This window comes from Aulonocara stuartgranti, assembly GCF_965226115.1.
Source record: "Aulonocara stuartgranti genome assembly, chromosome: 5".
Classification (NCBI taxonomy): domain Eukaryota; kingdom Metazoa; phylum Chordata; class Actinopteri; order Cichliformes; family Cichlidae; genus Aulonocara; species Aulonocara stuartgranti.
Genome location: NC_138943.1, coordinates 20553468 through 20579421, shown reverse-complemented (window position 1 = coordinate 20579421; position 25954 = coordinate 20553468). Strand labels below are relative to the sequence as shown.

At 43.4% G+C, this 25954-nt stretch overlaps 1 protein-coding gene across 5 annotated transcripts in view; it reads right to left on the bottom strand.

Annotated features, from left to right (window-relative positions):
* celsr2 (cadherin, EGF LAG seven-pass G-type receptor 2) overlaps positions 1–25954 on the bottom strand; it is a 75098-nt gene that overhangs the window by 9485 nt on the left and 39659 nt on the right. For all 5 annotated transcript variants that reach the window (XM_082534483.1, XM_082534482.1, XM_082534485.1 and 2 more), the window contains 19 exons: positions 25666–25888; positions 18794–18909; positions 18609–18697; positions 11506–11663; positions 10246–10409; positions 9836–9961; positions 8088–8257; positions 7524–7703; positions 7327–7440; positions 6984–7140; positions 6660–6801; positions 6448–6568; positions 4761–4944; positions 4540–4641; positions 4318–4412; positions 3049–3258; positions 2648–2831; positions 311–629; positions 3–170 (listed from right to left, as the gene is read on the bottom strand). In XM_082534483.1, the coding sequence (XP_082390609.1) occupies positions 3–170; positions 311–629; positions 2648–2831; positions 3049–3258; positions 4318–4412; positions 4540–4641; positions 4761–4944; positions 6448–6568; positions 6660–6801; positions 6984–7140; positions 7327–7440; positions 7524–7703; positions 8088–8257; positions 9836–9961; positions 10246–10409; positions 11506–11663; positions 18609–18697; positions 18794–18909; positions 25666–25888 (3022 nt within the window). The remainder of the gene's footprint in view (positions 1–2; positions 171–310; positions 630–2647; positions 2832–3048; positions 3259–4317; positions 4413–4539; positions 4642–4760; positions 4945–6447; positions 6569–6659; positions 6802–6983; positions 7141–7326; positions 7441–7523; positions 7704–8087; positions 8258–9835; positions 9962–10245; positions 10410–11505; positions 11664–18608; positions 18698–18793; positions 18910–25665; positions 25889–25954) is intronic.

Genomic DNA, 25954 nt, shown 5'->3' with positions numbered 1-25954 from the left:
ACAGTATGGTGTGGTTCCAAAAGACACAGATGGGTTTGGAGCGTTCCTCGGTGGCGACCAACCGGAACTGCACGGTGATGGGTTTGTCCAGCGCGTGCTGCAGCAGCGCGTCGTTGTCGTGCACAGTGATGCTGACCACCGGGGTGTTGATGACGGGACGCTTTGGGACACTGAGGCAAAAATACACGAAAGAAGAAATAGTTTCTTTTTTCTCTCCTCAGGAAAGGAAATGAAAACGACTAAAAGCAGCAGCAGATTAGCCTCTTTATACTTTCTACACTCTGAAAAAAGTCAGAATAAGTTTTATTACCGCAGACTTCTCTTATCTGGATCGTAGCTCTCGGGCAGCAGTGAGGCCAGGCTGTGAAAGATGATCACGCTGGCGACGGCGTCCTGCTGGCTGTCATCGGGGTGGCGTTTCTTCCTGCTGGCCGAGCGGTTCCTCAGCGAGGACTCTGGGAAGACGTCCAGGTGTCTGTGGCCCTTCGTTTCCACAGGTGGTTGGAAGACGGAGTCTGGGAGGGTGACAGCCGTCTCCAGATCCGCAGGACGAGGGCCCCTCAGGGACTGATAGCGCGGCAGTTTGGCGCCGGCGAAATTCATCTTTTTCAAACGGTCCACGGAGATGACTGCAAAAACCAGCACACGGGGAAGGTCAGAGAACGCTGCTTCAAAACGGGCTTCGCCGTTTTTAAGTTCCAACAGTTAATCTGAGAGAAACGAATCTGATAACTTTCTCATTTTAGATTAAAAAAAAAAGAGGACGTCTGAATTTAGGGCTTTTGTTCAGTTCATTTTAATTTCCTCACATTTTATAAACCATGCGATTTATCTGTGAAATAAGAAGTTTAATGGAAATAAAAGGACATAATCTGCTAAAACCTGCGACACACAAGAAGGCGAAGGATGCTTTCCCTGTGACTGAACTGATATTGTTCAAAATCTTTATAGAAAAATCATCAACACAGCCTGTTTTTAATCTGTAAGTATGAGAACCATACTAAGTGTTTGTTTTTAAAAATAAAGTTTGACCTTATTTTATTAAAACAGAAAACGGAGCCTAACAGGAAATAAATATTCCCAGTTTTTACTGTCATTTTTACCTCCACGTACCTATTTTGTTGTCATGTGGCGGTTCTTTTTTCTGCACACAATAACTGCTAGCTTTTCCACGCTTGAGTCACATGCACAACTTTTTTCTTGCTCTTATTTGCTTTTTAGACTCTTGTATCGTTTTCGTCCACGCAGCAAACTGATCAGGTATTGAACTCAACCTTTATTTGATCTCGACTACACATGAACGCTGTGATTGGGGTTTGCACCACTGCCGGTTTCTTCATGGCAAATTCTGCTTTAACAGCTGTGACGTGCACGTTAAACGGTCTTTACTGTGCCTGATACGAACTCTTACACAGATAGCTCAGAAAACCTCACAGCATGCGAGTGGGGAGTCATGTGTGAAGCATTTCCAGCAGTTAAAGGTGTTTGAAGTGCTCCTGTTGCGTGCAGCATGTGTCCTGATCACGGCAATGGCATTATTATTTATATAGCAAATTTCATTACGTGTAAACTCAATGTGCTTAACATAACAGACAAAAACATGCACACAGTGATTAAATGTAAGCTGGGGAGAGTAAAAAGGGTTCGAGTTTGTTCTTGAATGTAGACGCAGCTGTGACTGACCTCAGGTCAGCGAGCAGCTTGTTGCAAAGAACAGAAGCACAGTAACTGAAACCCTGACCACGTTTAGATCAAATTCTGGGAACATTTAAAAGAGTTGCTCTCGTTGACCTGAGAGATATAGCAGGGAGGGGTGCTAAACATAAGGCCCCGGGGCCAAAATCAGCCTACAAAAGACTCCAATCTGGCCCACTTGACAGCTTTGGAACAAGTGAACGAGGGCATAGATTTTGGACTTTTAACTATATTTTCATTACTTTTTCCTGCTTTGACCTCCCTACAGCCATTCAACCATTCCTATTACATCAAACTAACAGACATCTACTATAAGAACTACTATAAAAATGTGTCCACAACAATTAAAAACATTTCACTGTGAAATAACAAAAACTTCCTGTTTTATACTTACAGGACATTCTGGGCAGTGAGCAACCAGGACCTTTTCTGTAATGTTTCCACATTTTTTCTTACAATTTATGATTTCTTTCATTTACTACTGCTGTTTTTATTTGTTATACAGGAAAACTGAGATGCACTGTTGATCTCAGTAAGTGTGCACTTCTTTATATCGATAGAAAGAGGCCCACGATGTACAGTGAGTCTGATATCCCTGTAGCAGGGTTATGGCGACTGAGCGAGTCACAGACGTACTGGGGGGGTCAAACCATTGGTGGCTTTATAAACTAATAGAAGGATTTTAAAGGTAATTCTGTGTTTAACTGGGCATGAATGAAGTGACTTCAGTACTGGGGTAGTATTAGTCTGATGATCTGAACAGTCCTGCAAATACAGCACTACAGTAATCTAACCTGATTGATATGAAAGCATGGACTAATATCTCACAGATTAAGATTGAGATAAGAATTTTCTTTTAATATATTCTTTGATATATTTTTTAAATGGAGTTCATTTGTGATGACAGCTGTGACAGATAAGCTGAAAACTTAGGGCACTAAATATTGCAAACCTATGTTTGGTGTGACAATGGTGAAGGGGCTGAGGTAAGTCTTCCTCATGTTCTGCGCCAGTGTGTTTGCGTATTCCTCGTAGTGGCGCAGGAGCGCCGCCGTGCCACCCTCCGTGTGCTGGATCAGCTCCCAGTGCTGCCGTGTGTCTGGAGACAGGATGGCGCTGCCCACTCGGACCAGATTCTGTCAGAGAACAGCGAGAGTTCAGTGTGACAGGATGTCAGAGCAGAGAGTGAAATGAAGTGTGATGTACTCCCTGCAGATACAACATGACAGGCTGTGATGTCCAGCCAGGCAGGACTGGCCTCCTGTTTCCAGTTTTGTGTACTGAAACAGCCACAACAGAGCTCTGTTCTTGCTCTCCGTCTGTACGAGTGTTAGAAGTGACGTGGTTGTTCACCTCTGTGAAGTGGACGTCCTGTGTGGCGGTGAGGTTGAAGCCCTGCTGGCTGCTTTCATGTCGCAGCAGACTCTGCGTGAGCCGGTAGGCCACTTTCACGTCGCTGCCGTAGAACTTCTCCGTGTGCAGCGTGGCGTTGGCCAACATCGCCGCCATCTGCTGAATGCGCCCAGACTCGAGGAGCGAGGCGTTACGGAAAAACTTTTCAGACTGAAGAAGAAAATAAATAAATCAATTTTCACAAGAAAAGAAATCCCAAAGACAAGTGTTAGTAACACAGAGATGAGATTTAAAGTGTAAATGTCTGCAGGTCAGACGAGATTAAAACTGAAGCAACGCCTTTGTTGCCATGCATGCTTCATTACTAGTGCCCGAGATGAGGTGGAGTGCCTGTCTCACTGGTGCAGATATAACAAGTCGACAAAAGAACTGATCACATGACTTCAAGAAGAGAAAAATATGAACATTAAGCCTTTAATTATCAGTGGGACGTGTGGAGAGGGTCACAGACTTCTCCTGGGGCGTAAACACCACAGAGGTGGTTAAAATAATAAAGAGATTCACTTGAATTCGACTGAATTCAATTTTATTCCAAGTCCAGAGAAGTGGAAGTGTTGCATCAGGAATCGAACATAAAATCTGCACCAAATCAAATAGTGGATCTGCCCACTGGGGTGAGCGATTAGGAAATAAGTGGCTGAATGTACATTCATTGATTTTTCCCAGAGGATGAATCCGAGGTTTTAATGATCCTTTGATCTTTTCCTGTATTTTGTGACGTGTCATTGCAGCACTTATCAGTTATCCCAGGAAGTAACTGACTTTTCCTGTAGCACCCCTGGGAAGTAGATTGTGAACACTCCTGCTCTCAGAAGCATCAACCATACTGACTTCAGCAATCGCCTGATTTATCCTTTAGTGAGATTTTGTGTGAAACATTTTGAGAAACATTAAACAGACCATCATGAAATCCGGTCCAGCCTCCGATGGGATTAATCACATTAGCTTTGATTTATAACCAAACACCTGCAGCCTCAGCTGGACTTTATTAAGTGCCGTTAATCTGCACAACACATACGCACATATTTAACAGTGTACCTAACGAAGAACAGTTTTTTGGGACTATCACTTTAAGCCAGTGATGCTCAGAGCAGCACCGCAGAGCAGCAGAATGAAAACATTGTATTTCTCCTCACAAATGAGGATGATGTTGTAGAAACTGGAAACTGACTTTAAAATTTAAAATAGTGACAGAGAGAAGCTACACACCAAAGCTTTCAGCTTGCTGAAGGTAACGGAGGTGCAGTTGAAGAGATTAGGAGGCAGCCAGCCCTTATGCTCGTCACAGTGTCGAATCGCTGTGCCTGGGAAGGAGGAGAGGGAGCGTTATCGCATGAGGAAAAGGCTGCAGCTGAGAGAGAGCTTGAGGCAAGTTTCATATAGTGCCATTATTATATGGTAATTTGATGAGCTGCCAAAAAAACATCATACCGAGAGTTCCTTTGGGACAGGGAACTGCTGCAGGGAGACCAAACTTAGTCCTGGGCCACCATATCCCAGCCTCGATGGCCTGAGGGCAGCTGTCATATATTACTAAGAGAGATGGAACAGGAAGGAGATGATGAGGATAAAATTAGAACAATATCTAATGTATTTGTACCTATAATGAAAAAAAGGGACTTGATGCAAAGCTGTAATTAATGTGTTCTGACCTTCACAGCCGTTAGGGGTAACCTCAGCAAACGGGTTGTCACAGCGGTCGCACTGACGTCCGATGACGCCGGGTTTGCACTGACACTGGCCGCTCTCTCGGTCACACGCTCTGGAGAAAGAGCCGACCGGGTAGCAGTCACACAGCAGGCAGGTGTCGCTGTCTTCAGGCCGGTAATGATTGTCCTGCAAATGAGAATTCTTCCTTAGCGCCACGGCAAGCTCAAACCACACGCTCAAAAGCATCTGACTGCCAGCAGACAAGTTGTTCTCCCACCTGGATTTTTTCTAGCCAGAGAAAAAGGTGGAAAACGACGCTACAAACCTTCAGCACACAAAATAAATCTTTAATTGTCCCTCAGCGCAGTGCAATGCAAAGCAAACATAGCTGTAAAAATGGATCAGCGCTGAATGTTGGAAGATGTATAACGACTGTTTATGAAAACAGCTTCTTCCTTAATATTAAGCCAGTCTGCAACACGTGTCGTAGAAGTGTGCAAGAAACCAAGTTTGGACACAGATTCAGAGGTTTCACATGTTCCTGTGAGGGCCACATTTGTGCAGCTCTTTCTTCATTTCTCAGGAAAGAGTTCCCATAAAGCAGCAGACGTCTGATGGATGTCTACAGATTTCTAATGTGTGTTTAGAAAGCATAATTATAGGTGTACAATAATGTGCTTTAACTATGTAAAGCTCAAAGCTTGCAAAATAAAGTTTAAACTGTGGGTTATTTTTCAATTTGCACACAGTATAAAAACTGCAGCAAGATTTTAGGAGTCACTTGAGAAAGGATCATGCTGAAAACAAAATTCATCAGTTTAGACTTGAGAAAAAGAATTGCTGATGCTCAAAAAGCAGCAGATGGCTATACAAAGTTATCACAGTGATTCCAAGTGTCAAGAACTGGAGTGAGAAGTATCATCAAGATCAAGAAAGAGAGCTAAAGATCACAGAACGAGTCTGACAGAGGAAGGAAGGGAAATACTTCAAAGACTCTGGAAAGAAAACTAGTGAGAGATGAGTCTAAAAAACTGGAACAACTGCCAAGACAGTGAGTCCAAGTTGGGAATTATAGTGTTAAAGCAGACTCACTAGAACCCTGCAGGAGTGAACTGAACGTATCAGACCAAGAAAAACTCCACTTCTGCAGAAAAGACATCTTCAAGTCAGACTGAAGTAATGAGAATATAACATGAAACTAGAGCTCCTTGACCACAGAGACGCTGCTTATGTTTGGCAAAAGAAGGGAGAGGCGTACAACCCAAAGATCAACGTCCCCACAGTGAAACACGGTGGAGGGCGTATCATGCTGTGGGGATACTTCAGTGCATTTGGAACCTGGAGGGTGAATCATGAAGGAAAGATGATTTGTGAAGGTTTGGGGTCTGGGTCGTCATGATGTCTTGCAACGTGACAAAGACTGCTGGTGAAGAACTACCATCAGAAGACCAAAGTGAGCATTACTCATTGGCCTGCACAAAGACCTGATTTTAATCTAACTGAAAATCTGTGGGTTAACTGAAGAAGACCATCAAATCTGGAAGAGATTGAGAAGAGGCTGAGAGATTTGCTAACGAAGAATGGGCTGGGATTGTGTGAAAGTTGTTAAAAAATGCACATCTTGTATTTATTTGAGTGGACATGATGTGCGCTTTATTACAGATGAATGCATCGGGGATGCTAGCTCACCTTGCAGCGACACTCTCCGCTCGTCTTGTTGCAATCAGAATCAAAACCCTTGTCTGTCTGACAGTTGCAGGGGCCGCAGGTCTTGTGACCCCACCAGCCTCTGGGACACGGCAGGTCGGTCCTGTGGACACAGACATTACAGGTCAGTTGTCCTGTCTGCAGTGCAGGAGGAAGAACACTGCAGTGTTTTACATAAATGTGGAAGGCTATACTTTTTCTCGCAGTAATTGCCAAAGTAGTTGTTGGGACAGTCACAGGTGTAACCCCGAGAGGAGCTCGGCTTCCTGGTGCACGCTGACTCGTGTTCACAGGGGTTCAGCGAGCACACGTCAGTGCAGTTGGAGCCATAATAACCTGCAAAAAAATAAAGCAGGTGGGGACTTTCAGTAAATTGCAGTCGCTCGTGGTAAAAACAATAAACAACAATTTAAAAAAATGATTATTCATTTGAACTAAAGATGAAAGACAGAAACAGAATGATAAAAAGGCAAAAACATGTTACGTTCGTGGGTTTGTGATCATGTGACGAGACTGACCATTGATGCACTTGCAAGAGTGGCTGTCCCAGTCGTCGCTGCAGTAGCTGTTCGACGGACAGGGATTGGAGCTGCAGGGATCGGGCACGCTGCAGCCCTGCTCCACGTTCACTTTCCTCGCCTGAGAGAGACTCACAGCTCCGCCAACACGCAGACCCTGCAGGGAAACAACCATACATTCAAGCAAAGGGGTGAAGCACAATGTCTTTAAACTACACAAACAGCTGTTCAGACAAATTCAAATAAAGCTTAATTTGAACCAAAACTTTAAAACATCAAACTGAACTGCTCGCCTTCACGATCACAAACGCAGACATGAATGTGGTCTGCAGAGAGGACAAACCTGTATGCAGCCGCGGAAGCCATGCTGAATTTTCCCATCAGGCTTTGCCAAACCACCTACGCTCACAGTCTTCAATTTGGAGTCCTGCAGCTTTCCATCCACATCCATGCTGGCCTGAAAAGGAACACGGCAGTGACTTCATGGCTAAAAGCTACAAGAGTTTCATTTATAATCGCAGCTAGAATTTAATAACTCACCAGGTAGAGTCCGTGATCTAAAGATAAAACAGCCTTATGGTAGCTTGCCGCTCCCCCTGTTATGCTGATATCCAGCTGCAGATGATGCCAGTCTCCGTCGTTCACCAGCACCTCCTCCACACGGGAGAGAGTGGAGTCTTCCCCCCTGTGCAGCCCCATCAACACACTCCCACCACGCAGCTACAAAGACGACAGCAGGAGGGAGACGGACACAGGATGAAAAACTGACCGCAAAGAAACTGCACTGCAGAAGATAACAACCTTTGAACAGCCTCCAGTTCAAAAGATCATCCCTTGTGTTGCAGCACATCATAGGTGTGCAGGGCTGGAAATAGACTGAGTTATGTAACATCAAAGAGGCGCCAGTCGAGACAAGCTCAAAAAAAAAGAACTAAAGTTAGAATAAAGTTGAAAATGTCCCGTGTTTTGGGACATGTTTTCTCTTAACATCAGAGACTGCAAGCTTCTTTGCAACCCATCATCACCCCAGCTCCTCCTCTCCTATTAAATCGCATATCTGCTTCGGTCCTGACAGGAAGTGCGTTTCGGATATGTGGCTCTCACCTGCAGTGTGAGGTTGTGCTGCAGGCCAGAGGAGATGTGAAGCAGCGTGCTGCTGGCTTGGCGTGTGCGGAACATGAGCTCCACATGCCAGGGGACGGAGGCCGCCACCGTGGCGAGGTTATTCCACTGCAACAGGCTGTTACCCAGGAAACGCAGTGGGTTGGCCATAACTACAGAAAAAGAGGGCAGAGACGAAAACGGATGACAAAAATCACATGACATACTTCATGGTAAAGAGAGCGAGTGGCTGAAAGGCAGAAGGGGTGATGCTGAAAATGAGGAGGGAGAATTTCACAGTAGCTGACAGAGGGAGCCATTACTGTCAGAAAGGAAGCTCTCTGCTGCTTTTCTTCAGATTTTAGCCAAAACTGACTGAACAACCGTCACTCTTTGAGGTAAGAAAAGAGACGTAAGAGACCTTACTCTACAGATCTGCTTTCTGAAGTGCAGCTTTTTAGAAATTCTAGAAATGCTTCCATGGAACAGATAAGATGACTCTGAAGTTATCTCTTTTCAACTCTGATTACATTTTTTGCTTTTTTGATCATTTTCTTTTTTTCATTTCAAATTCCAACACGCACTGAATGAGAAGTTTCCTCGGTCCCTTTAGACGCTGAGAAAAGTGACACAGAAGGACACTCTGCTTTATGTGGAGCAGTTTCCTCGTCATTAAGCGGTCTCTGCGTGAAGTGAAGTAAAGCACCTGAGTCACCCAGGCCCTGAGGATTGATTATCGACGACAAATAAACCTGACACACTGTGGCTGCATGAGTGAGATACAGAGAGAGAATCTCCAGTTAGATTTCAATCATTTAGATTCAAAGTAATATAAAAAAAACCTTCATTGAACACCTGGTTACCTTTGGCAGTCGTCATTTATGAATCCATATTTTGTGCATCGAGCTGAAAGCTAAGAAATATATTTTTCTATTGATTTTTTCTGGTAAATGTCAGAGAATAATGTCAGAGAATAATGAAAAACGGATGAAAGTGACGGATAGCTTCACAAATCTCAAGGCACTAAAAACTCCTTTATTTAAAGTATGCTAAAATTTCACATTATTACACTAAAGTCGGCCCCACTTCCACACTCTCATCCTCACTTTTCCTTCACACGTGTCTGTTCTTCACAGCACACCTGTCAGCGCAACTCAGGAACTCCTCACTTGTTCTGCATGAAAGAACCAATAAATAACCCCACCCAACTTCTTGTTAAAACAAAGGTGTTTTTTGAACATTTTTTTTTCCTGCCGTCTCTTCTAAAGCTCGTTTCTCTTCGGCTGTCTCTTCTCAAATTCCTTTAAACCATAAATCAGCGCAGACGACAGCTGTAGGAGATCGAGTGAAACATAAAGAGACGCTGGACAGAAATATAAGCTACATACTGTATATATCTTCAAAGGTTAAAAAACATTAGTATTAAACTGGTTCAACATCATGTAAACCAGAGAAAATTCAACATCAAGCAGATTACATTTAAAGTTCGGTCCTAAATCGGGCGTTTAAGCTGCTGTAATGAGATCACTTCACCCAGAAAGCAGCTATCAGTGTGCAGTAAAACACTCCAGACTGCTCAGGCTTTTTTCTTTGTTTGTTGGCTTTTTCGGGCATTAGCTGCCGCCTCCACACTCACCTACAAGTTCACAGACCTCCATCACAGCTGCAGACAAATTCATATCTACTATTATCTTATGTCTGAGTGTCTCCCCCTCCCTGATGCCTCGCTCTTTTCCACTTGACTCACTCACCTCTTTCGCAGTTTCGTCCTCCAAACCCAAGTGGGCAATCACAGCTGAAGGAGCCCCACAGGTTCACACAGGTTCCTCCATTCAGGCACGGGTTATTGTTGCAGAAGTGTCTCTTGGCAGAGCATCCTTGAAGGGCAGGAAAATAAGAGGGTAATCCACCCGTTTGATCTATCCTAGCTCATTATTTCATCAGTAGAAAAGAGTCAGATGGTAATAAACTATTCATAGCAGGTACAACAATCATTTCCCACTGACTCTACCTTCCCCGCTGCTCTCATTATAGTCACTGCTGTTTCCTCTGCCAGCTTTTCCTCACTTGGCTGATCTAACAGTGTGCACTGTTTGACTGCAAAGCTTAGCCAGGTTTAAGAGCTGAACTAAAGGACAGCGAGCTTAAAAACAATGCATACCTGGCAGAGTTCCATTGTTAGCGATGAAGCTGGCCATGTCTATGTGCTGGTTGTCAATACGCAGGTTCTTCATGCAGCCCACAAACTGCTGATTACGAACAGGAAAATCTTCTGGAAGTTTAGGGACTCCTCCGAGGAGCAAGGGGCCCGTCAGATCCAGAGACCTGACGACACAGAACCGTGAACATACATGCACCCAGAGCATCACTCTGCCTAAACCAAAACACATCATCAACAGTAATGTGGGGGGTATGGGGAGAGAGGTGGTGAAATATTTATTACAGGCACGGTCTTGCTGTGTTATTTTCCCTTGGGAGATAAAAAAGGAAAAAAAAGGATAAATATTGCAGTAAATGGAGAAACCAAAGCTTAGCTAACACCCCGCAGATGTGGAACCTCATTTCAAAACTGTCACAGTCCGCTGTGACGGACCGAGTGGAGAATGCGTGTAATGGACCCAGGTGCGTACACAAGTGAGCAGACGGGAGTGAGTTTTAACAAAAGGCGAGCCTTTAATATGGCTGAAAACAAGGTGTGCAAATACAGCAGGGATGGCGTGGCTAAACAAAAACCTAAACTGAGAACAAACTATGGTGAGGCTATGGCTTGGAAGACAACAGACCAGGCATGGAAACACGGAGGGTGGGAACACAGACGACGCGACACAGACTGTACGAAACACAGAGACTAAATACACATGAGGGATGATCAGGGGAAGTGGATGCACACGGGGAACACAGGTGACACTGATAATCATAACAAGACACGGCAGGAGTGAACGTAACACTGATGGGAGATGGGCAAAGTAAAGCAGGAAGTACACAGAGGTTCAAACAGGAGGAGAGAGAGCACGGGGAGAACGCAGACATAACGGGCTGGGGAAAACATAGAATAAAGCACAAAGAGAGACGAGGGCTCATAAATACACAGAGGGGCACACAGGGGGTAAGAGTCACGAAGGGAAAACACATAAGGAACAACGTAACAGATCAACCCAGGAAGCATGGCCTAAATAAAGAACAAAATACAAAAATACATGAAAACTAAGAATACTGGGCCCACATGGCCCAGGACCATGACACCAACAAGTTTACTCGAACTACTGAGGTGAAGGCAAAGATAGTAATAAAGTAAATGGCTGAGATCAATACAGAAGTAAAGAGAGACTACACAAAGCAAAGGAAAAGAGGGTTAGTTACGGTTTATCTCTCGATCTCAACAGAACAGCTCTTTTCTCTGGTGTATCTGTTGCAAACTTACTTTTTGGACCCTGATTGGCTGCCCTGAGCAGAGCACGTGTAGTTTCCAATCATGTGCCCAAACCTCAGGGCCACAGAGGTGTCGCAGTTGTCCACCGTCACTACGACGACCTTCTGGTCTGAGGGGCCCTGCGGGAGGCCGGCCTGGTTTAAGATTGGCTGTAGAACGAAACAAACTTGTGATAAATTATGGGGCACTTTCTCCATAAGGTGGGGAGCACCGAAAATTGCTGCTTCTGGTTTTTCTCCTATCTTGCCAACTGAGGATTTAACTAAGAATTTCACATTTTCACCCATGTTCACAGGGATTTGGAATTTTGCCATTTTTGTATTGCATGTCAGATATAAATGAGAATTACTGACAAAATCATGAACCACAGAAAAGGAAAAAAACAGTATTACCATGTTGCTATTTTTGATAGGTTGAGGTATTTTTGATCACTCAGCATTCATAAATAGCCTCAGAAATGTGTTATTATGAAAATACTTCATTATTGAACTTTTTGTTCTGTTTTATTCATCTTTTAGCAAATGGAGCACAATAATGAAGTATTTTCATAATAATCAGAATCAGAATCTGATTCTGATTATTATGAAAATACTTCATTATTGTGCTCCATTTGCTAAAAGATGAATAAAACAGAACAAAAAGTTCTGCGTGTCTCATCCGGAGCTAAGCTGTTTGTAGCTTTATGAGCCAGATTAAAGATTCAAGCTTTGAAAGTGGAAAACAACAGGCAAATAAATGATCTTTGGCATTGCACTCAGTTCAGTTCCCGTTCAGCATCAGCTCGCTGCCGTCGAGCATTTTAATAATTCAGATCATAGCAGCTCGAGGTAAAGGCAACGGCTGGCAAGCAAACACACATGCACGCATGCATGCACACACACATGCGGGAGATGGGCTTGCTCTCCGCAGGACATCGCCCGGTCGACAAAGGATCTTTTCATTGTCTGAGAAATCAATAGGGGGGGGGGGGGGGGGGGGGGGGGGGGGAGTAAGAAAAGGAGGAGGAGGGCTGGAGAGAGAGAATTATGATGCTGTCAATAAAGGTTGCGACCTCTTTTCAAACCGCCCGGTTTCTCCGGGGTCACGTCAAGCTCCTAATAACCCTAAGTGTAGGTTCAAGCTGGTGTCACGAGCTGAGAGCAGAGCAGTGACCACCCTCACGCACAGCTGACCAGTTCAGTTTGGCCGTCTGCAGGCGAGGACGGGCCGCTGAGCCGTCAGCTGGTCAGACAGGATTTAGCAGGAATTATCTAGTCTCATGTGCAGCGATAGTAAGAAAAAACTGGCTCATTGTTGATGGCTTCGAAACACACATTAGGTTTCTGTTTTCGCTGTCTGAAAAACGGATTCCTCCATGAGGTTAAATTAAAACACATCCCCTCTGGATGAGCCTCAGGAATGATAATTTCCTGACTGTTATGACTTCCTTTGTCGCTGACGTCTGATCTCTTAATTTAAAAGCTCTGATGAAAGACACCCAGCGAGAGATATGCTGCAGATTTTCAGCAGCTCAATCCTAGCAAGACTATTAAGAAAAAAAAAAACAGTATAGAAAGTATGAAGTAATGACAGATAATTTTAGCTGAAGGCACTGCAGCAATTTAACTCATCTCACATGATTTTCATCGAGCAGATTGCATTAAATCTGTAACAGAGAGAGGTGTCTTGTGATTGCAGTGTGCACAGTGCTGGTGATATGAACAGCACCAATAATAACCCAATAACATATCTGGCTGTATAATTGGTCTTTTCACAAGACCTCACCTGAAATGCTTCACAATGCAAAGAGGATCACGTAGGTGGATTTTCAGGTTTTGATCCAAGTTAATCGCTAACGACTCTTCAGAAGCTCAAAACATACAGAAAAGATGGTTTATAGAAAAGGTGGTAAAACAATAGTGGGCAGGAGAGGGCTTACTGCTATAATGCTATATCATGCAGAAAAGATTAAACATGAGGTTTTTCTATGAGTTAGCAGTAGACTCTGCACTGAACTCATGCAATCTACGTTGACTCATAAACATCAGGACTTTTGCAAAGAAGTCAAAGTATTCAAAAACACAAAGATCATAGAAATGCTTTTACAGTAGTGGTTTGTTTTTCAGAACCGTATTCCACTTTGAATAAAAAGGGTGAAAAAATACGTATGGGTACATGAAAACAGCAGTGCACCATCAGTGTCTGATTTGTTAAACAAACCAGTAACTGAAAAACACTTCAATGCTGTTTTTGCTACAAAAGAACTCATAGCAGTACACCAGAGCGCCCCCAGGGGTACCCGCACCTCAATCTGAGACACAAAAATTCCCAGATTATCCCTTTAAGCCTTTCTGCTTCCAGCTGCGGAAGATCCACCGGAGGGACTGAGCACACTCAAGTTTATTAAAGAAATCTAAAGTGCTGCTGTCTTTTTGAACATGAAGGCTTCTTCAGGAGGTTTTGAGAGTGAGTCAGAAACAACTTCTTTATAGTAGATTATCTTTCTTAAATTATTATTAGACCTATTTGTATTATTAGGGAACATTTGTAATATATTGTATTATTTAATCTTGGTGCTGTAGCTGTGGAGATGAAATAGTCCAAAGCTTTGTGCAATAGAAAAATATCTTTTCTGATTCTGAAAGAAAAGCATAAACCTGCACATACATCAAAAAAGAACACTTGAATATACGGTAATTTAAAATGCAGGGTACCTAACTGCATGAACAGATCTGCAGACCTCACAGGGGCTCAAACTGAGGCGATAAATGGTGAGAACTGTCAGAAAGGATGCTTAGGCCATTATGTCTGGCCCTGACAGCACACAGCTCATTCAGATTCATCATGGGTGCACTAATTATTTTGCTGGAACGACCGTCGCCACAAATGCCCATCTATCCTCCAGACTGACTCGCTTGAAACCTACAGAGTCAAATATGAAGATGAATCCATTTTGTGCATGTCCTGAAAGTGTTATTTCCAGCAAAGCCCAGAAAAGCACAACGGGCCCTGTTATTGAGCACCTTTCCCACAGGAAGTCACAATACGCTCAGCGGTGAATGGAAAAAGGAGAGTCTGATGGTGGCTTTTGCTTTGCAGTTTTTCCTCCTTGAGACCAATTTGTTACAAATTTGTTGATGATGAAACAAGCAAACATGTTGTCTGAATTGCCAAAGGTGAAATCACCCGACATGCTCTTTTCCACGGTTTTCCCTTCGCTGTGAAAGCTCTGAAACAGGCAGCGCTCCAGCTTGGACGCTCCTTTCACTGACCTCTGCTGTCATCAGTCACGGCTATTGACTCTCCAATAATGACTGTCTGTCAGCGCGTCTTTCTGCCGCACAAAACACGTCCCGTCAGAGCTGATCGGAGTGCACATATTTGCTCTGCGCCGCTTAAAACGCTGCTCTCACCAGCCGCTACAGGGGATTATGGGAATATGAGTTCCCTGTCATAGAGGGTGACAGGGGTGGCGCAGGAGGAGCCTGGCAGCGAGCAACACAAATATGGGATCTAAGATTGACTAGTAAAACCATAGCAACAAGAGGGGTTGGCCCTGAAGCGCGGCGTCCTCGTTCAAAGCCCGAGTCAATACTTCACTTTGCCTTTCTTTACACTCCTTTCGCTCCTCTCCTGCTCTGCCTTTCTGTCCTCGCCGGGCAAGAGAGAGAGGGGCACCTTCCCCGGGGCAGCATCATTCACTGCCCATGGTCCCAAAGGAAGCAGAGGCAAACACAAAGGCAGCGGTCATTGCCATTCTCCACAGTCCCCCGCCGTCCTGAAAGCCACATTTCAATCTAAAAATGCCCCCCCCCCCTTCCTCCCTCACTCACCCTGCCCCACCCCCCCGTGGACAGGGACGGGTCAGAGAGGGCCACCGTGGGATACCTCCTGAGGGAGGAGCCATGTTTCTACCTCAGCGACTCACAGGATGTGGAATATGAGAGGATTAGTTCAGCTAGAGCCTGAGCTGAATCCTGCACACTTCTGGGATATTCAGCCCCTGAAAATATGAGGCTTTCAGTGCAATGAATATTCCCAGCTGCCAAACAGAGAAGTCTGACTGCTCTGCGTTAGTTTGATATTATGTGGCTTACATTCATTGTTATAAACAAGGTGGGAAAATGAGAACAACACCTCAAAGAGGTGCACCACAAACTACAGCCTTGAAATCATCATAGAGTTGTTGAATGAACACACTGAATGAAGTTCTCCTTAACGAAGTGGCCACTGTGCCGAACACATACAGCTCAATGAGTTCAATGTTCATTATTTGTTTAAGTTGTTTTAACTACTTCCCTTTAAGACCACCCTCCCTGTAAGCCAGCTTTCTTCTGATTGGCTGCCCCTCATAAACATAAAGTTCAAACAGCAGCAGGTGGGTGGGGCTTCCACATCCACAGCCAGAGCCATGTGCTTAAAGCATGATTTAGACTTCTGTGGGAAAGCTACACTGTAGTAGTGACAATCTAACCAGAAACCCTTTTAACCCTATCCCATAACCTTCCACGCCACTCAGGTGTTGCGGACCGCGCCGACTCTACGCATAGCAAAATTTCTCTACATCCACGTCAGGTTACGCGAAAGGATCGGGTGTAGGGTTAAAAGAGATTCCAGTTAAGTCATAGCTTATGATATCTATTTCACTCAGAAGTATAAATAAGGCGTCAGTTGGCTGTATTGGGAATTTCTACCCTTACTGACATCATACAGAGCCAAGAGTAGAAAAAACAGTCTGAGGCAGCGCATTTAGAGCCCCCTGAGCTTTTGAATCTCATGGACTGCTGTGATACATTGACCTCATCATTGAAAAGCATTATTGTAGCAGTGTATGTAATTTAAACTCAAACTTAATTTCATACTCCAGTCTACATCCCAACAATTCATCTCTAGCTACCTGGAGGTGCATTTAAAATCAGGAGAGCATTTTTTTCTCATACATATCAAATATCTACAGTCTCCATTTGTAGCTGTTAGAAACATGCTGCTGTTCACGCAAAAATCCACACGATGCTACCCGAACCAGATAACAGATTTCAAAGGTAAGAGAATTTTAAAAAAGAATCAGAGCTGTTGGCAGTTTTTGTTATCGATTTGATTAATGAGAAAAAAATGTTGGTAGGAGAAGAATCAACAAGTTTCCATCCAAAAGTTAACAAGATGTGCGCCCCCCCCCCCCCCCCCCCCCTTTTTATCAGTACAACTGGCTAAAATCTAACATGGCCGTGTTATTATACGCATTGAATAGAAGATATGCACTGCGGGGGTGTTGCCTGGCAACATCTTTATGATGCAAAGTGACTTCCTCAATAGACTAAAATGTGACATCCTGCGTTGTTGGTCCTGGGTGGGAAAGTACTGACACAACAGCTCCATAAGTTCCTCCACTGATTGAGTTGTTGTGAGATTCTTACAGAGAAATGTACCAGTCAGACATATTAGGCCCAATCTGAGCATGTGTGGAAAAAACACGGGCCTCCCCACTCATTCATTCACTGCCCCTCCTCTCTCGTCTGTCTCTCTCCCTCCATCAGTGTCTGCTTGGCATGCTGGCTCTCTTCCAGATCATCAGCCTGTCAGCAACGACTCTTTAGTCTGACAGCGTGGCAGAACAGCCAACTTACACAGCTCACAGCTTCCTGTCTGCAAACCGGTTTACATCCACTACAGTCAGCCCTCTATGAACGCCCTGAAGGGCGCTGAGGAAGAGCGTCAGCTGCCAGTTATCGCTGCTGCCAGCAATGCTGGAGCACTGCAGTCTGTCAACTGCAGAGTATCAGGATTTCTCTCCAGATGTCATCACTAACTCAGCCTGGCTGGATTTAACCACCTGGTATATACTTTCCTATCCCCGAGCTCCTTCCAGTTTTCCTTAATGGTTTTATGAATGTTTACTTCATCTTGTTCTTATCTTTACGAGATCATGAGCTTGTTTCTGCCTAAACATAAGTGTAAGAGAAAAGAAGATCAAACACAAGAAAGCACCGATTTCCACCTTTTCCTGTTTCAGTGACTGATTTAGGTTTTTGCACTCGAGTGCCAACTGAACAAAGCCAAGACACCTTTTACAAAGGGTGCATCAAATAGAAAGTCTAGTTACAATGCTTAATGATGTTTTTGTATTCTGAAAAGCAGTTTTTGAATATACACTGCAGCACTGTACTTTTCTAAACATGGGGGGTATATTTGTCTGACTCAGTCAGAACATATGCTAAATGTTCCTTAACCTTGAAGATGAATTATACACACATCACATGACCACATAAGATAACCAGGCAACAATCTCATGCTGTGGTCTACATATGATAAAGGACGTCAGATGATGTCCTGACCTGAACCTCTCAGCATTGTCTGGAGCTGAAGTGTGAAAACGGCTGAGCTGGGTTTCGATGCACAGCATAAATTTAGAGTGACCGACCCCAATGGGTCACTGCTTTTCATGTTTAACCGAAGCCATTTCAAATATTTAATGTCTAAAGTAAATAATTTTACACAAGAAAAATCCGAGTCAAAAAGAAAGGGCTTAACTATTTTGGCACATTTTAAACAAAACAAATGTGTTAATTCGTTTGTCCTGATCCTGGCAAGTAAGCACTTTTGGACATAGACAAGCACAGTTGGGCAGTGAGCCTCTGCAGGGTTGGTGTGGATGATTAGGGGGAAAAAATCATGAGTGAAACTAAGTTGAATGAGCGATTTGAGTGGAAAAAAAATGGAATAGTGCATTTTCTCTATGGTTTTGTGACGTTCCTCCTGCTATCTGCATGAAAGTACCGGCCTACTCTTAATGATTAACTGACATGTGAGCTAGTGCAGCTCACTCGGGCCTTCCAGGCTATAAAAGCTGGCTATCTCTTCCTTTCCACCTGCCATCAATCCTCTTTTATATTTGAATTTTGTTAGTTTACTTGCAATAAATTATATTTATTTAAGTGACAGCTTGCTAATGTGTTTACCTTTCTTTCAAGAAAATTCCCCTCAGATCCATTAGTTTGGTTACTGATTAAACAAAACTGTGAGAAGTGAGTGTAAACTTCTGAAACAAGGTTATGCCCGGGAAAGTGTGAGGACCACTGCTTTGAACCATAGACGCAAAATTAAGAGTTCACACAAACCTTGTTGTAGTAGTGAACTTCCACCGTGTGCCACTGGCCGTCGCTGATACCTCCGAGGATGTAGGGGGAAACTGTAGTCTTGGTTTCACCTGGAGAACAACGAGGTGAATGACTACACAGATTCAAGGATAATGAGAATTAAAAAGGTATTTTCTGAACACCACCCTGATGAAGAACTTCTCTACCTGCGGAAAAGGTGAGCTGTATCTGCTCGTTGATAATTTCCATTGCGATGAAGTCATGCTTTTCATTGAAGCGGCCGTTATAAAGTAACAAACCATTGGGCTCTTTGGTGGCAAACCTGAAAAAAGAGAAAACACGGTATAATCCGGTTTCAATCTCCTGTCTCTTTTACTCAACCCCAAAATTCAAGTTAGAAATCTGTTGCTTTGCATTTAGCAAAATTTGCCTACACAGCTTAAACTTAACTGTTTGTTACTTTACAACAATGATTGTGGTTATTGTATTAAATTATATTTTCATCTCATACACCTGCAGACATTTGGGTTCAAAAAGGAGTTCATGTTAAACTCAATGATGGCAAGGTGCTAAGGTCCTGCAAAGAAAGGGCTGCAAAACAAGCTCAAATCAATCATCACCCTTCCACCACCGTGCTTCAGAGTTGGTATGAGGTGTTTATGCTCATCCTTTTCAGGGCTCCTGTAGTTTATTCAGACACAGCTTTGGAAACTTAAACTGTGCTGTCAAGTTCTTTCAGAGAAAAGAGGTTTTTTCCTGGTAGCCCTTCTAAACAAATCATACCTGTTCATTTGTTTTTTTTGTACCTGTACTATCAGGAACTTTGATATTTAACATCAAACTGGGGTTTGCAGAGTCTGAAATGTATCTCTTGGTTTCTTATTTGCAGTTTCTTCACAGTCTGACTTTGAGGTGAATTTGTTGGGGCATACACTATCATTAAGAATGATGGACTTCTTATTATTTAAAAATGGTCTTGTAACATGTGGCGGAGGTGTGGTCTCTGGCTTAGCTGCAGGGGAGGGGTGGCACACTGAGCTCAAGGGGCGGTGCCAGGCAGGTGAGTGACACTGACAAGGTCTCTACTCCTTTTAGTAACGCTGGAGTGAAGAGGACGGGAGGTCTCTCCTTTAGAAGATTAATGGGAACCAACAATTGCTTCTCTAAGATTATTACCAATGTCCCTTCCTCCTCGGCATTGTGCTAACACATCCCAGACCTCTATAAAGATGCCTGTTTACAGAAGTCTTTACACTTGCTGATGATCAATTAATCATGTGCATTTGATTCACAGCACCTGGCTCCAACTTATGCTTGTAATTCATATGGAAATAGTAAAAGCGTGCTTAGTTTTGTACAGTCCTTTTCCCCATGACTGTAAGTGTATATGCACATTAATGTGTTATGGAAATAAAGTCCAAAAAATGTGTCTCCAACCAAAAATTACTGTATTTTTTAAAGTATTGTGGTCATCAGGAATTTTGTTTGCATGGAATTTGCTTTTATGTTACAGCCTTCAAACATAAGGATACCAAACAACACGACGTCTAACAGAAAAAGCCAACGCAGGGTGCCGTGATTGTATTTGCTGATAAAAGAGAAAAGAAGGAGGGCAGGGGTCTGGTTTGACCCATTTAAAAAGATTCATACTACCCCGTCTGAATCACCTTGCTTTCTTTCACTAAGGAGGGAAACAGCCAGTAACGCAGCGTGATGTGCAGCTTGCTGGCACGAAGATGAGCTCAAGAATTGTTTACATTTTTTTTACAACTATCATTAAACAGATAATATGGTTAATCGTGTGCATAAGGCCAAGACAAAACAAAAGGAGAGGAAAAAGTACTATTTGAAGCACAGACAGTCAAGGAATCAGCGTGCCACGAATAGAAGCAGAGCCACATTAAATGACACACTGCAACACTGAGACAGAAAACTAGGGCAATGTCAAAGCAGCAGAGTGGGGGGAAAACACTACTGCAACTAAGGAAGATGCACACCGTACGACAACTCAGAGTAATGACAACAGCAGCTTTCTCATAAAAGGAGTCAATGCTGTAGTATAGACAGCTGCCACTATATCCACAGCCTGGTTGTTCAGATTTAAATTTGCGTCTTGATGGTGCATCGAGAGAGGAGAGAGAGAGAGGGATAGTCCTCGCATATTAATGCACCTGTCAAAACATATGGACACACAGTTTACAGCCCAGGTGCAAAGAGCTGACGACGCTTTGTCTATGTGTGATCAAAGTGTGTGGTTTAAAAATAACATGCCTTTACCTGTCAGCTGCAGTCTGTGGTCGTAAATCTGATCCTGTGGAAATGGGTCACTGAGATATTTAAAAGTGTGCCATGACAAACTAGATCCGGTGCTAACTACCACATTCATTCATTATCCACCCCACAGGGGAACCAACAATGGGCAAATCTGCCAGCTGAGAAGAATGTGTGACTTTCTGGCATCTGAATTTTCAGGTTGTTTTACTCGATTGATATCCGGCTTAAATTTTCCTCGAAAGAGCTAATTAAATATTTCTTTGAGAAAGGTCACGCTCAGACTTTGAAAATTGCTGTCCTCCACTACCAAAATGAAACTGTAGCCTCCCACTAAGCTATGTCTCTACAGCAAGGATGTCATTCATACATCCAAATATCCATACATGAACAGCTGCCCCCCCGCCAGTCTTCAGGGATTCAGGGGCTACTGTATATGATGCTGTTTGTGCCGTGTTCTCCAGCTGAAGAGCAGCCAGAGGGCATGGCACCACTGACCTGCTTACTGAGAGATAAGATAATCACGACCGCAGAGAAAAGAGGATGCCGATGCTCCGGCTGATAATGACGGTGGAGCGAGTACAGACATTGCTGTCACACTCCTTCTAAACATGCAGTGAAAAATAGAGAATGTCAAGGAGAGTTATTATCTCCGCTCTGGAGGCTCTTCAGCGGTCCTTCGTCTTTGACGTATCGATTTAAAAGGCTGCTCTACAATGCCCCCCTGAGCCCTCTGAACTATGAGGGTAATCAGCCAGAACTAAATACTGACTCCACGGGCATCACTGCGTGTCACATTAGGCACCCATCAGTAAAAATAACAACCAGACTCCCCTTATGTGGGGAACCATGTCACGCTATGATAACATGCTGTGATACAGAGGACGTGTGAAGTCAGGAGGAAAAGAAATGATCCCCTTATTGATGTTACAGCCTCGGGTTGGGTAAAATACTTTAGTCTTTTTGAGCTTTAGTTTAATCTTCCCACACGTACATACTGATTTAACGATTTAATAGTTTTATAACCTCAATGTTTTTCTTTCTTTTTTTGTTTTACACTTGTTCACTAAACACCTTATCAACCAATCACATGGCAGCAACTGACTGCATTTAGCAATGTAGACGACCTGCTGAAGGTCAAACTGAGCATCAGAAGGATGAAGAAAGGGGATTTAAGAGACTTTGATGACTATGCTACATGGTTGTTGGTGCCAGATGGGCTGGTCTGAGTATTTCAGAAACTGTTGATCTGCTGGGATTTTCAGAAACACAACCATCTCTAGAGTTTGCAGAGAATGGTCTGAAAAGTAGAAAATATCCAGTGAGAGTCAGTTCTCTGGGTCAAAATGTCTTGTTGATGCCAGAGGTCAGAGAGGATTAGCCAAGCTGCGTCGAGCTGATAGGAGTAGTAACAGTAACTCAAATAACTACTCATTACAGGTCTGCAGAAGAGCATCTCAGAATGCACAACACGCTGAAGCTTGAAGTAGATGGGCTACAGCAGCAGAAGACCACACTGGGTGACAGCGCACACCATACAGACACAACAAAAACCGTTGTGGTGGTCAGACATACTGTGTCCTGGGAGGACAGACTATTTCTTATGAAACAGAAGAAAGCTGAGAACCAATATCTGCTTAATGAGGTCCTTGCTGAAGTATTGCACGTCTCATTTACCATCCAACTCAACAGCCGTGGTTTTCTGCTTTACTATGTCCTCAAGAAAGTTTGCATTTAAGCTTCAAAAACTAAAGAAAGCAGGTGGGCAGCTGAGACCAGTTGCTTGATGAGAACCCTTCTGCAGGGTCGGTGTTTCACCCCATAGCATCTACCACAACCTGTATGCCTCTCACAGGTGGGGTGTGGGGTGAGACACTTCTGAGACACCTGCTGAATCTGATCAAGGGTTCCCAGCAAAGTGAGCCCTGTAACCATCTAGCCACCAGACTACTACAAGGCCTTTACATCCCGTTGCTTCAGCAGTTTCTGCTTGGGCCAAAGGATGTCTGATGTTTCCTTAATCCTGTAAAAAACTTTTACATTATTTTTGCTCGCTTCTCCCTTCAGGGGTCACAACAGCAAATCATCTGCCTCCATCTCACTCTGTCAAATATCATTTACAATCCTTTTCAGCACTACTTTGACTTTAATGTGAATTAGTAAATGGGATAAACTGTGACCTCTATATTATTTTTCACTTACAGACAATATTAAAAAGATTAATATAAGATAGAAGTCCCCAAAAACCTTTAGCTTGAGTTTTTAAGCAATTTATTTAAATCTTATTCGCTCTGAGCCAATTACACTTTTCGTAATATTGTTGAAATCTCAGCCACCTAAAATTAGTCGTCACACTGAGTGAGTGAACAACAACACACCCTGAGCCATTTTTCATGACAGAAGCTCTGCAAGAAACCCAATCGGTGCAGGCTCAGGTAACACAGCCACTTGTTGACCTCACCTGCTTTAAGCTCTCAGTATTGGCACAGCAGCTGCTTCACAGCTTCTCTCACATGCACACGAAATACAGATGGCTTTGAAAACTGGTCTGAGCAGTTCTCCATCAAAAAAGATTGTCATCTGAACCTCACTTAAAGACATGGACCGGTCCAGAAAGCGCAAAGGGAGGATATTATTTCCACTAGCAGCCATTGTGAGCTGAGCACAATGTCAGGACATACTCCCCGTGAAACCATCCCACAGGTGATACTTGTTGTCACTTGTTGTGACATATATCAAACACAACGGACAGCTTTTATCATTGATTTAGTTTCATAACACGGAGGATTCATGCAAAGACATCAGGTCCTGCTGTCTTTGCATGTGTTCACTATCTGCTCTCCTCTAAAGCACCTCCCCCTTTCATGATCCTCCTTAAAATAATCAGAACACATTTAAAGATTCTGGTTTAATTTTGAATTCTGCTAAAGTTGCAAAAAAAATGCACCTATATGATAAAATACCTTTAAGGAGGATATGCCACAAGGAAGGAAAAATAATGCATTCACAGATACTACAGAGCATTTCTGAGGTAAAACTATAAGTGTTATTATCTACAGAAGGACTGTCATGATAGGAAATAAAAGCTGAAAAGATGCAGCAACTTAGAAGAAGAAAAACTTAACAGAGCTTCATGAAATATACATGAGAGGTTTGTAGCTTAGCTTTTTCTTTTTGTATAAAAAAAATAAAGTGAACCTTGGGCTCAAATCATTCCTATTTTTGCTAAATGCTAATTTTGGTTTGAGGTATCGCCTCTAGCTCTACGAGAAAGTGCCAGTGATAGCACTGACATTACTTACGCTGTTAAATTCAGGGAAAAGTTTAAAGGAACAAAAAGACGCTGCTTTTGAGTTCTAACTTTATGTTAGATGACAGAAAATGTGCATATTTGTTCCTGCGATTTGAATAGATATAGATGAAACAGATGAATAGATAATGCTACATTCATTAACAGATGGATATGGGTTGCTTTGTTCTTCTCACCAACAGCTCACCAGGCTCACTGATTTAGATTTATATCTTATTTGTGCAATAAAAATATTGTAGATACACACATCCCCTGTCTAATGCGTCATGGCTCAGTCACACTAGAGTAGATATTTTTCCTTGCAACAATAGAAAAATTGTGGGTTTCTTCGTGTTTGCAAGTAATTATTGCAACTAATAGTGTTGACCAATTGATTGCCCTGAGGTTGACGGTAGTTGCAAGTCAATTATACAGTTCGAGCAAGGGGAGGCAACCAGTCTACATACAATTACAATCAGTCTCTGACAAATATGAGAAGGTTTGCAAATAATTGCTGCCTTTTAAACCCAGACAGAGTTTGCATCTTTGTCTGGAAATAGTAACTGCTAGCTGAGGGGCAGTGCAGCATGATAAACTATGATGCGGACCATAAATTCAGAAGGTTTATCCTCAAAGTAAAAGCTGCGCTTCAGCACTGCAGCTAACATGTTTCAAAGAGTGCAAACCATTTCTGGTTTGTGCTGCACATTTTCACAGTTTCAGTACCGATTGAGGAGCCATCACTTTCATTCCAATTACAATAGCAACCAAAGCAATTAGAAGAAAGTTTTTGCCAAAAACAGACGGCAAAAACCATGACTACATGTAAATGACATTTTACATTTTCATTTAGAAATGTTGACTCTTCTAAGAATTCAAGGACTTCTTTCCAACAACAGGGAGAGATAACCAGGAACTGTGAATAAAAAAACACATTTACAAGGGTGGTTAAATCTAAGTAATGCCGCCACACATTTTCTAGTCTCTCCCAGTCTTTGTCCTGGTGAGGGAGACTGTGCTAAAATAGGACAGCTGCTGACTCACAGCTCACAGTGACCGGTGACACTGACTGTAATAAGATCAGACTAACTCTTGGCAGTTGGATTAGCATCCCCATGTTATGCAGGGCTCCTCTCCAAAACCATAGCTTCTTCAGGTCACCTTCCTTCTAACATTTACTTGTCATGCTGCGCGCCTGTGCAGAGCACACGGGCCAAACAGAAAGTATGTTTGAGCAGTGATTGTGTATTCACAGCACAGATACTATACTCTAAAGTTAAAGTGGCTCTACAGGAGATGGCTGTTGTTCAGTGAGCCCATTACTGCTATTAAACACCATTATGGTTACATAAATGTGAGGTGGCAGAGCACACTTCTGCGGGGGTGAGGGTTGGTGAGTGAGCATGCAGACACAGGGTGTGGGAGTCGATGAAGAGTGAATCACAGAGCTATGGTGCAGAACAGGTGGCGCAGGTGAGTTGCAGCTGGTTGCAGGGAGAAGGAGGGGGAGGAGCTTACGTGAGCGAGAGGGTGAAGTGAAAACGCTGGCGGAGGCCCTTAAAGGTCAGGAAGGAGTGCGGGGGAAAGTTTCGTGTGGTCATCTCACAGTAGGGCTTCTCGTAGCCTCCTGGTAGACACTCGCACTTAAAGCCGCCGACCAGCAGGTTCACACAGGTGCCTCCGTTCTTGCAGACCCCCGGCGCACAGCGGCCTGAGCGGGACGACAGCTCGCAGCGTTCTCCTGGAGGTGGATAGAAGAAAGGAAGGGGAGCGAAATGAGAATTCATATCACTTGTGACAAGACAGG